Source organism: Ascaphus truei, unplaced genomic scaffold, assembly GCF_040206685.1.
Source record: "Ascaphus truei isolate aAscTru1 unplaced genomic scaffold, aAscTru1.hap1 HAP1_SCAFFOLD_772, whole genome shotgun sequence".
NCBI classification, from domain to species: Eukaryota; Metazoa; Chordata; class Amphibia; order Anura; family Ascaphidae; genus Ascaphus; species Ascaphus truei.
In genome coordinates, this window is record NW_027457107.1 from 76,667 (window position 1) to 88,793 (window position 12,127).

At 50.0% G+C, this 12,127-nt stretch overlaps 1 protein-coding gene across 1 annotated transcript; it reads right to left on the bottom strand.

Moving 5' to 3' along the window:
• Window positions 1-1,430: 1,430 nt before the first annotated feature.
• LOC142486185 (uncharacterized) lies at window positions 1,431-12,057 on the bottom strand. The gene is made up of 5 exons (XM_075584837.1): window positions 11,715-12,057; window positions 10,659-10,727; window positions 6,054-6,107; window positions 3,741-3,794; window positions 1,431-2,861 (listed from the first exon to the last, which is right to left on the bottom strand). Exons 1-5 carry the CDS (start codon window positions 11,727-11,729, stop codon window positions 2,286-2,288), a joined length of 768 nt encoding a protein of 255 aa, XP_075440952.1. The 5' UTR covers window positions 11,730-12,057; the 3' UTR covers window positions 1,431-2,285.
• Between the last annotated feature and the right edge of the window lie 70 nt (window positions 12,058-12,127).

Sequence of the window (12,127 nt, forward strand, 5' to 3'; positions counted from 1 at the left end):
TACAGTCTTGTCAGTGTTTAAACTCAGTTTGTTTTGGGAAATTCAGTTTCAAGTCTCAAAAAATCAGATTGAAGTATGTGTTCAAGGTCAGAGAGGCGAGGGCTGCGTGCATATAGGATAAGATCTAAGGCCTCTCACAATAACCCGTTAGGAATATTAACTCCTCATCTATCCGACATAAGTATAAAATATACTCTAACCAAGACCCCTAATACAGAGTTACCCACCTTATACGGGAGCAGCTGCCAGACGAGTATAGTAAATGTATCTTATTTCTTTTACCACTGGAGGGCAGCGTGGAGTGACAAGCTGTGGCGCCCGTAAGGACGACGTGCCAGTTAGACGGAAGGAGATGCGCGCACACTTTTATGTGAAACGGATATATTTGGGGAGGGATTTAGTAGTCTGAGTGAGAAAATTGATATTTTGTCACAATGGATAAATGTAAAAATTAACCATTTAAAAATGCACAGATTTTATCCACCTTTTGGAAATTGGGGATGTTGCCTAAAAGTCTGAGAATGCATAAAGTGCCACCCATGGGCTTTAATGAAGCAGCATTTGTGGGCTAAAGGGAACAGCATTATGTATAAAGGTATTTTGGACTCGATATAAATAATTGAAGCCAAAAACTAATATTAAGTAAATTGAGAATGGAAAAATCTTCAGCACAAACGTACAGAATGTGATATTCTGAGAGATCTTACAGATGTTATCAAATCCCACAATGAATATATAGAAAATGTCTGTATAGAACGAGTCAAACAAGAATATGCCAATAAAACGTTTAATTGGGAGATACAGGGGCGACAATTCAGGTAATTTAGCCGGTCAGCCAGTAGAGCAGGTCAGCCGGTCAGCCGGTAGAGCAGGTCAGCCGGTAGAGCAGGTCAGCCAGTAGAGCAGGTCAGCCGGACAGCCGGTAGAGCAGGTCAGCCGGTCAGCCGGTAGAGCAGGTCAGCCGGTCAGCCAGTGGAGCAGGTCAGCCGGTCAGCCGGTCAGCCAGTGGAGCAGGTCAGCTGGTCAGCTCTGAGATCAGCATTACTTATATCCCCTACACGTTGCCCCCTGCATGTAATGCTGCAGAACAGCCCGCACTGCATATACTGTACATGAGATACTTAACCCTTTCTTTTCGCTCGACTCTAATCTGAATGATTTGCTAATTGGTTTGTAATTAGAGAGATATTTGTAGCAGAATCCCATGTATGTTCTTTTTACACTTTTAGAAACCGTTTTGTGTAATAAAAGATATGACAGATCAGAGGGGCTTCCTGTTTGCACGTGTGTTTTGGCAGAAGTGTATATGTGACCCTATAAACCTGTCTCACACCCGGGCTTGGCAGCGTGACACTAGTGCAGGATCCTGGGGAAGAATCACTGAGCTGTTAGCAATAGATACAACGGATAGAAAAGACACTACACATAGGTTGGATTAAAGAGAATATTTTATTGAAATAATTAATCTCTTTGCTGGTAGGGGCCTGCAGCACATTGCAGAGCGATATAGTAACACGCAGAGCAATGCATTGCAGGCCCCTCCGGCAGCAAAGGGGTGAAGATCAATGCAGGGTGTATAAAGATCTCACTGATAAGTCATGCACAAAGGGCAGTTTGTTGCTGTGATCCAGAGGAAGGCGAAACATAACCCCTGCTGTGCAATGGGGGAAAAAAATTCCTTCCTGACCCCATTAAATGGCGATCGGAGGGTCCCTGGATCACTGCGCAGTGAGATCAGATGGAGCAGCACAGATCAGCGTTATTATACACAGGGGCACACTCAGTATATAGAGATGCGGATGATGGGGCCCTTGTGCCCCTGTGTATAACTCACCTGCTCCCCCATCCCCCTGCATATCTATCCCATTCACCCCCTTTCCTCCCGCATATCTCGCAGGGCCGGCCATCCATTAGACGGTCGCCTAGCGCGCAAAGGTTTTAGGGGCGCATTAATAATAATTATAATTTTTTACTCTTATTATTTTTTATTTATTTATGGGTTTTTTTAAAATTATTTTTCTTTTTTTTATCCAGTATTTTGGCGCCCTTTTATTTTTATTATGCGTCGCGCTGGGTTGCGGTCGTAGCCCCGATAGCTACGCCACTGTTTATTTTATTATTTTATTTATCTTATTATTATTTTTATACAACTGGGGCGCAAATTTTAAGTTTCACCTAGGGCGCATGAAACCCGTGCACCGGCCCTGCTCCTAGTTCTCTCACCCTCTCATGCCCAATATTCCTATCTCCCTCTAGTACCTGTCCCTCCCGCAGCCTTCCTGATCTTATCTGCCTCTCCTGCGGTTAAACCAACTTCTCAGGGCCCCTAGAATACCCCTGTTTCTATGCCCTGGCCCCTCTGCTACCTGCCCCCGGGATCTTCTCCCGAACCTGTGAAAGGGGAAGCAGCACATCCCTCCACACCTCTCGTATTCCCCTTCGTTGTTGTCCACCTCGTCACCCCACTTGTCGTCCGCCTTGAAGTCCGTCTCGCTTTCCGTCTCGCTGTCCACCTCGCTGTCCGCCTCGCTGTCCGCCTCGCTGTGTGCCTTGCTGTCCGCCTCGCTGTCCGTCTCGCTGTCCGCCTCGCTGTCCATCTCGCTGTCTGCCTCGCTGTCCATCTCGCTGTCCGCCTCACTGTCCGCCTCGCTGTCTGCCTCGCTGTCAGCTTCGCTGTCCGTCTCGCTGTCTGCCTCATAGCCCGTCTCGTAGCCCGCCTCGTTGCCCGCCTTGCAGCCCGCCTCGTAGCCCGCCTCGTTGTCCGCCTCATCGTCTGCCTCGTCGTCTGACTCATCGTCCGCCTCGTCGTCCGCATCATCGTCCTCTAGGACAAAGGGCACCACCTTTGTGCGTCCGCTGACCTGCAGGAGACATGAAGTGTTTGTAACCAGGGACAGTGATACTCTGTATCGCAAGAGGTCCTGTGACACTTATACCCCCTCCCCAATACCCAATTATACCGCCCTCCACAGGGCCAGTACCTGTTATACGCACCTCCCCAGGCCCAGTACCCAGTTATACACCCCTCCCCAGGCCCAGTACCGTTGTACCCACCTCACCAGGCCCAGTACCCAGTTATACACCCCTCCCAAGGCCCAGTACCCGTTATACCCTACACCCCTACCCAGGCCCAGTACCCGTTATACCCACCTCACCAGGCCCAGTACTCAGTTATACACCCCTCCCCAGGCCCAGTACCCGTAATACCCACCTCACTAGGCCCAGTACCCATTATATACCCCTCCCCAGAACTCCGTTATATGCCCCTCCCCAGGATCCTTTACACAGACCCTCCCAGACGCAGGACCCCCTACGGTGGAGGTGTAATGCCACATGGGTAGTGGAAGGTTTCTCAGAGAAGGTGTCCATGTGTCACAGCTGTATCATCACCTTGGATGAGAAGTCTCCCTACTCTCTGCCTTTCCTATCTCTTTCCTGTCAGTCTCTCTCTCCACCTTTAATCTTATCTCTTTTATTTATCTCTGTCCCTCCTTACTTTTGTTTCTATGGTTTTCTCCACCCCCCCATGTAATAGGGGCACAAACCTCAGATTTGGGGAACACTCCCATCCCATGAGACCCGAGGAAACAGGGACGCACTAACCTTCATTAAAACATCTCCAGCAGGTTCTGTATTATTACACTGTAAAGTGTTGCAGACTTTTCCATAAATAGTGTCCTGTACAACAGCTAATAGCACAGTGTGTGCGACAGATTCACAGCTCCGCCATTCCCATTTACCTCTAAAGCGCGGTTTCTTGATTCTTCCTCGTCGCTGTCCTCCTCCTCCCATGCCTGTGATACAGAGGATAGTAATGTGATCACATGTATTCCTCACTCCTATACATGTCCTGGTGCTGTATGGGGGGTTTGACGGTTAAGCCAATTGTCCACAGCACTCAAACAGTAATAATCTTCACAACCCAACGTTGCTTCGCAATGTTAGCAACGCTTCATAGTAATAGACTCCTTCACGGCCCGTTCCCCGACAGGGGGGATAGCCGGGACAGGTGTCCCGAGCCAGGTGTCTGTGGGGGGCCCGGCCGGCGCTGCAAGCTGGGTCTCTAGCCTGTCCGGCTGCCAGTACTCTCGTGGCCAGGTCCCGGATCTCCCTCTGCTGTAGGCCTCTTCTTTCTGTCCCACGCCGAGCTTCCAATGCCGGCGCACCTCTCTGATGTCAGCGTGCCGGAAGTAAGCTTGGCCCAGTTTCCCGCGTGCGCCAGCGTTAAAAGCACATGGGACAGAGAGACCTGCAGCTGCGGGGAGAGCCGGGGCCCGCAGAGAAGACCTGCAGAACTTGCAGGACCAGCCGGGGCCCCTGGAAGGGGAGGGAGAAGGGAGGGAAGGGGGTGAGAAGGGTGAGGAGGGGGGATAAAGGGGGGGGGAGGAGGGGAGGGGAAGAAAGGGGGGGAGGGGGGAAGGAGGGGGCTTTGAAGATGTGCTGCTCAGGGGTTTGGTGCTCTTGCGTCGGGCAAAGTGATGTCTTGAGGTGTACGGCAGGGGAGGTGAACGGGAGGGGCGGCGAACGGGAGGGGGGGGTGAGGTGGAGAATGGGTGGGGGGTTGAGGCGGCGAATGGGAGGGGGGGTGAGGTGGCAAACGGGAGGGGGGGTGAGGCGGTGAACGGGAGGGGGGGGTGAGGCGGTGAATAGGAGGGGGGGTGAGGCGGCAAACGGAAGGGGGGGTGAGGCGGTGAACGGGAGGGGGGGTGAGGCGGTGAACAGGAGGGGGGGGTGAGGCGGTGAACGGAAGGGATGTTGAAGGGGAGGCGGGGTGAGGCGGTGAACGGGAGGTGTGTCCGCGGTAGGGTTGACGGGGAGGGGTGGTGATGCGTGTGTTGTGGCAGGGTAGATGACCGAGTGCGTCTGCAGTTCCGAGAGGGCGTGCGTCGTGTGAGTAACAGAGGTTGGTGTGTGGGAGGCGCGGTGAAGGTGAGCTGGGTCGACATTAGGGTGTGCGGGCCATAGAGGGTGGCGGAATGGCATTGCTGAGGTGAGGGGAGGTGTGGGTAAGCGGTGAACGTGAGGGGTGCTGGCAGACTACAGAGGACTGCGTGCGGTACCGAGAGGGCGTGCGTCGTGTGAGTACCAGAGGTTGTGGGGTGGCAGGCGCATTGAACGTGATATGTTCCAGGATCCACAGTAAGGTGTGAGGGACAGAGAGGGTGCCGGCGTGGCATTGGGGATGTGGTACAGAGGAGTGTGTGCGGTCCAGAGAGGGTGTGCGTGTTCGCAAGTGGTGAGGGAGGGAGTGAAGACGCGCTGATCGTGAGGTGTGGGGCCACGTTAGAGAGTACGGTGTGTGGTCCCGAGCGGCATACAAATTGGGTTGAGGTGGTGGTGAGGCGGTGAACAGAGGTGTCCGAAGAGGCGTGCTACCGTGCGGTGTTGGGTGCCGGGGGTGAGTGTTGTGTGAGGGTGGGGTGCAAAAGCATAAAATGGCATATAGTTTGTTTCTAAGAAGACACTGTACCTGAGTATTCGGCAGGGGATGAGCAGTGGGGTTATTTTATTTTCTGATGTGAGAGCAAGCAGTGAGGCGTCAAAATGGCTCCCAAAGCTCAGTGAATCTTGGGAGAGTGTGGCAGTGGTGTAGGTGTGGTGAGCGAAGGCAGCAGGCCAATGAGAGGTGTGCGGGGGCGGGGGTGCCGAGGGACCAATCAGATTGGCCTGAGGCTGAGTGACGGACCAACGGACCAATCTGATTGCCCATAAGCACTGCTAACATACAACGTTTTCAAAAATATATATATAGATATGTTTGTATCTCACTCTCGCGCTCTCTTGCTCTTGCTCTATCACACACACACACACACACACACACACACACACACACACACACACACACACACACACACATACACACACACACACACACACACACACACACACACACACACCTTTTTTAGGACTCTAGCACTGTAGCACTGAGAGTCTTCGCAAACACATAGAGATACAGCGAGACATGAAGGGACACAAGATACACTCAAAAGGAACATGAAAAATGACACACACCGTGTATGCGGCAGATTCACAGCTCCGCCATTCCTATTTACCTGTGAAGCGCTGTTTCTTGCTTCTTCCTCGTCGCTGTCCTCCTCCTTCCATGCCTGTGATACAGAGGATAGTAATGTGATCACATGTATTCCTCCCTCCTATACAGTACATGTCCTGGTGCTGTATGGGGGGTTTTGACGGTTAAGCCAATTGTCCAAAGCACTCAAACAGTAATAATCTTCACAACCCAACGTTGCTTCTCAATGTTAGCAACGCTTCGGAGTAATAGACTCCTGCAAGGCCCGTTCCCCGACAGGGGGGGGATAGCCGGGACAGGTGTCCCGGTCCAGGTGTCTGTGGGAGGGCCCGGCCGGTGCTGCAAGCTGGGCCTAACCTCTAGCCTGGCCGTCTGCCAGTCCTCTCGTGGCCGGGTCCCGGATCTCCCTCTGCTGCAGGCCTCTTCTTTCTGTCCCACGCCAAGCTTCCAATGCCGGCGCACATCTCTGATGTCAGCGTGCCGGAAGTAAGCTTGGCCCAGTTTCTCGTGTGTGCCAGCGTTAAAAGCACATGGGACAGAGAGACCTGCAGCTGCAGGGAGAGCCGGGGCCCACAGAGAAGAACTGCAGAACTTGCAGGGCCGGCCGGGGCCCCTGCAGACACCGGGCCAGGCCGAACCATCCACAACGTAAGTCTGTTTTTTTTTAAAGTATTGGGGGGGGGGGGGGGGGGGGAGTGGGTGTTGTTTTTATATGCATGGGGGGGGGGGGTTATATGTATTGGTGTCTTTTAAATATGCATTGGGCTATTTTTTCTATGCATTGGTTTCTTTTTTTTATTTGCACTGGGGTTTGTTTATATGCACTGGGGTTTGTTTATATGCATTGGGGTTTGTTTATATGCACTGGGGTTTGTTTATTTGCACTGGGGTTTGTTTATATGCACTGGTGTTTGTTTATATGCACTGGGGTTTGTTTATATGCACTGGGGTTTGTTTATATCGATTGGGGTTTATTTATATGCATTGGGGTTTGTTTATATCGATTGGGGTTTGTTTATACGCATTGTTTTTTTTAAAATGTATTGAGTTTATTTTATAAGCATTGTTTTTTTTGTACACCGAGAGGGTGCATGTGTAGTGAGAATGAGAGGGAGCATATGTCTGTATATAACCATTAATGTGTGTATCTGAGTGAGTGTATGTTACTGTCTGATAGTTTCTATGTTTGTAAAGCATAATGAGAAGTGTGATTGTGTGTGCGCGTATGCAGTGGTTGACAAATCACCAAAAAATCTACTCGCCACCTAGTACCAAATGTGTGCTGCTTGGGCCAATATTTACTCGCCCGGGGGTTAAATCCACTCGCCCGGGGCGAGCAAATGTATAGGTTTGTCGAACACTGCGCGTATGTATATATATATATATATAGTAGTGTGTGTCTGTGCTTCTACAAGAGTATCAATCTGTGTGTATTTTAGTGGGTGTGTGTGAATATAACTGATTGTGCGTTTGTATTTTAGGAGCAGGAACCTGTTGGTACTCCGTTCCTGCAGTTTTTTAGGAGCAGGAACATGTGTGTGTGTATACTGTAGGTGTGAATATATATATATATAGGAACGAAACTCTGTGCCGCTATCTCTCTCTCTCTCGCTCTCTTGCTCTATCACACACACCCCTACCTACACACACACACACACACACACACACTTTTTTTTAGGACGCTAGCACTGTAGCAGTGAGAGTCTTAGCAAACACTTAGGGGGCTATGCAATAAGCAGTGATAAATAGTGATAAGTCATTTTAAGAGCGCAAAGTGCTCTTAGAACGTAACGTTACTCCGAGCGCTATTCCCTAAGCCGCGCAAACAGGCCCTTTGCGCTCTAAAACTGACTTTTTCCTGGAAAAAAGTCCAACTTTGCTCGTACGATGAGCTGTTTGCGCTGAATCCTGCCCTTCTGCGGGATTCACTAAGCAACGCAAACTTATTGTACTTATTCTAAACACATGATACATAAAGCTTGGTCCCCTGCAGACGCACTTACCAGAACTCCCTCCAATCCACAGCATCTCCACTCTTTTTCTTCTTACAAAAACATTGAAATTACACATTTACAATGCTACACTGGCGACACACTTTATTCGAGCTCGGCTAGTCCCACGAATTCGGGTATACCCGGGTGTATTGAGGCTTGTGACTGTTTTCTGCCCGAGTGCATTGAGTTATTTTCCAGGCAGGGATTGAAGCATTTTATTCCCGCTGGCTGCAATACTGCACAGTATATATATATATACTGCATTACAATTCATGAATTTATGCCATCTGGTAGACACGCGAAGCATTGCAGCCTATTAAATCCTAATCATTATCATTTAACAGATCAGCCGCCCATCAGCCAGGCATGAACCCAGGCTGGGAAGGCAAATGCAACGGGGCTTGTCAGAGGTGAGGAGCGGCGCATTCCAGGTATCTGCCAGGTACATACCGGGTATTTGCTCGAATAAAGTGTGTCGGTGCAGTACATTAATGGCGCTATATAAATAAAGACATACAATACAATACGTGAACGTTGTGCTGAATAAAGCTCACCAGCTAAAGCAGGTGATAAAAAAAGCAGGACTCTGAAAAAATTCTTTGTTTAACTTTTTCCAGGCGCAAAACCCTGGCTGACCCCGAGGGAGGCCGGGGGTCGCGCGGGTGTCCCCGGCTGACCCCGCGGCCGTCCCGGGGTCCCCGCGGGCCTGCGGTACCAATCTTGTGCCTACAAAAATACTAAATATTATCTCTAACTAAATACACCCCCCTAACACATACAGTACAATAATGTGCAAAATAACTATTATCCAGATATGGATAATAGATTATTTGCCCATTATTAAATACTACATTAGCATACCTAAATAAAGTAAATAAAAACAGTAGCCAGCTAATCCAATGAATACAAGCAGTAATAACATCAACAATGAATTAATTAAACCATTTAACCAGAACGCAAACCCATTGAGCTTAGTGCAAAGCCCCCATAGAGATACAGCGAGACATGAAGAGACACAAGATACACTCAAAAGGAACAAGAAAAGTGACAGATCTAGTATAACAAGAGACAGACATACGCAGGGTTAATAAGAAAAGAGACAGTCGGATGCTCACAGAGAAATGATCAGATAGATAACCTGTTTCGGTGACAGAATCAGGACAAGTTCCAATAAAAGCCAGACACACTCCGGGTAACAACGTTTTATTTAAACACCTGGAATCTTGACCCCTCCGCCTGTAGTTTGGGAAAGGCTGAGGTTTTGGTATCTAAGTGTGTGGGGTTCTCTGTGTCTGGAGAGACCCCTAAATGTTCTCTCTGTGTCTAGGGAGACCCCTAAATGTTCTCTCTGTGTCTGGAGAGACCCCTAAATATTCTCTCTGTATCTGGAGAGACCCCTAAATGTTCTCTCTTTATCTGGAGAGACCCCTAAATGTTCTCTCTGTATCTGGAGAGACCCCTAAATGTTCTCTCTGTATCTGGAGAGACCCCTAAATGTTCTCTCTGTGTCTGGGGAGACCCCTAAATGTTCTCTCTGTGTCTGGTGAGATCCCTAAATGTTCTCTCTGTGTCTGGGGAGACCCCTAAATGTTCTCTCTGTGTCTAGTGAGACCCCTAAATGTTCTCTCTGTGTCTTGGTGACCACTAAATGTTCTCTCTGTGTCTGGTGAGACCCCTAAATGTTCTCTCTGTGTCTGGGTGACCCCTAAATATTCCCCAGTGTAACTTGCTTCAAAATAACCCAGAAAAGTAGCATTGAGCCTTCGGTGACCGGGCGCTATGACCAGAGGGACTAGGCTCTCCCTTACCTGTGAGTGTGGACTATGTCCCCACTGGCCTCTCCCTCCCCCCTCCCCTGGCAGTGAGGGTGACACGGCCGGGGGAAGAACCAGGGAGGTTAGAATTAGACAGAGGCGCGGGGTCAGCCTACGCACTGCCATGAGAGTCCCGCCCACTCTGCCCTTTATTGTGAATATTGGTAAATATGTTGGTTGTACGTGTTTAAAATAAAAAAAAGAATAAATAAACAATGAAAATGAATAACAGAAATAAAATAAAAGGTGGTGGGAGTGGCGAGTGGGCGCGGCTTATTTACACGTGTGCGTTCCTGGGGCCCATTCTCGCCAGACGGCCGGGTAGGGGGAGTTACGGCCATTGGATCAGGTACCTTTGGCCTTTACCCAATGAGCGAGCACTCCGGCAGGGGGTTGGCACTTATTAGGTTAATTGAAGTTTTAATAGAAAGCCGCGGCCTCGCATCGCCAGACCTCGTGTTTGTGGTTATTTATGTATTGGTTATGGTGGGGTTTGGGACGCCAAGTGTAGAAGGGAAGAGGGGGGGGGGGAGGGGGGAGGGGGGTGGTCTCACAGTCTCCGAGGTCATGTTTCTATTTTATCAAATGTTTCCCCAGGAAAAAATTCATTGAGTTACCTCTGGTTTTCAGGCATGTCCTGGGGGAGTTATCACAGAGACACAGAAACGTCGCTGAGTTTGGGTTAGTAACTCCCTTAACCTCTCAGCAGGTGAATTCCCCCTTGGCGCTTAACACGTTAAAAACAAGCGTTGCTATTTCTCTGCATGAAGTTGCAGGTAACTGGAAGAGTTACACAGTGACGGCTATTTCATCACTCACCTTCCTCACCCGAAACGGTATTCTTTTCGGTGTTATTTTCGGCTCCTCTTCGCATATCAATTCTTCGATCTGTATGCAGGACAATGCTTTAAGTCAGGGTTGTGCAACCTTTTCCCCCTGCTCCCCCCCCCCTCCTTACCTTGTCTCCGGCGTTCTGACGTATATATGTGATATCACTTTGCTATGGCAACGCCACATCATGTGACCTCACAGTGTCATTTGACGCCATGTTGCTGTCGCCAGAAGCCGCTGGAGACAAGGAAAGGGAGCTTACAGAGGCCTTACGCGCGATCGCCGGCATTTAATTTAAATGCTGTGGGGAATAGCGAGGGGCCTCTGTAAGCGCCAAGCCCCTCCTCCGCAAGAAAATGTTGCGCCCCTCGATTTGAGCACCCCTGCTTTAAGAGATATTCTGGGACCCTCCAACTCCTCCATTGGACCCTTCCTCATACTGACAGACCTTGCAGAGCTCAGTATTACCTGCTATGATGCCTCTCAAAATACCATGCTAACTCATTCTGAACATACGTGTCCTTTCTACATGTTACTCAGCTAGTATGACCAGGGCTACAGACAGTTTTCCAGGGGCCCAGGACTAGTTTCCACCGGGGACCCTCGCCCATGGGTCAGCGACCTTGCGAGACATCCCCCCCCCAACCTGTTTTCTCTTGCACTGCCATAGACTACAACATTTCGGCCTGCTGGCCTTTCCCAGGTAAAGTGGATAAACACACTAAAGCCAGTAAAGAAAGGCCAGCAGCCGAAACATTGTAGTCTGTGGCACAATAAATGATCTTTTTTGATTCAAATCCGTGTGCCCTTTTCCATCAATCATATTGTATACATTGGACGAAATGCCGGTCTTCCCTGAGACTAAGGGGCACCGGTAAAGGTATCACTACTTATTGTTTTTTTTTGGTGTGCAGCAAATCCCCATCATTTTTGCGTTCTCTTGCGCTGCCCCAATCTCACACACCACCTTGCTCTCTCACCCCCCTTTTACACTCCCCCGTCACCCTTTCCTTCCCCAAAAGTTGTCCTTTAATCAGATCTTACCTCAGGTGTCTCCATCTCCCTTGGAAATGTTCTGCCTTTAAACTATGCGGCTCCTCTTGATCCGAACTTTCTTAGCTGACCCCTTTTAGAAATCACTCACGGGCGGTTTGGGTCCGAGGGATCTAAAAAATAAGCGACTCCAAAAAGATGTGAAATGGGGCTCTGAGGGGGAGACTTAAATAGTGGAGTGGAGGGTGTGAGGTGGCGGGTCAGTGATGTTGGTGCGTATGGGCGGGAGGCAGCAGGTGTGTGGCGGGTGTGTGAGTGAGGACAGGTGTGTGTTGAGTGCGTGCGGCAGCTGTGAGGCAGAGGCGGCCGGGTGAAAAGCAGAGGCGGGAGGGGGGAGGCGGGAAGGGGAGGAGGGGAAGTGGAGGGGGGGAAGGGGTGGAGTGGAGTGGGGGAAGTGGTGGAGT

Excerpts from the sequence above, each read along its gene's own strand:
- LOC142486185 (XM_075584837.1), bottom strand. Across the intron at positions 3,795-6,053 it reads CAAGAAACAGCGCTTCACAG|GCATGGGAGGAGGAGGACAG; the intron begins GTAAATAGGAAT and ends TCTGTATCACAG. Across the intron at positions 2,862-3,740 it reads CAAGAAACCGCGCTTTAGAG|GTCAGCGGACGCACAAAGGT; the intron begins GTAAATGGGAAT and ends TGTCTCCTGCAG.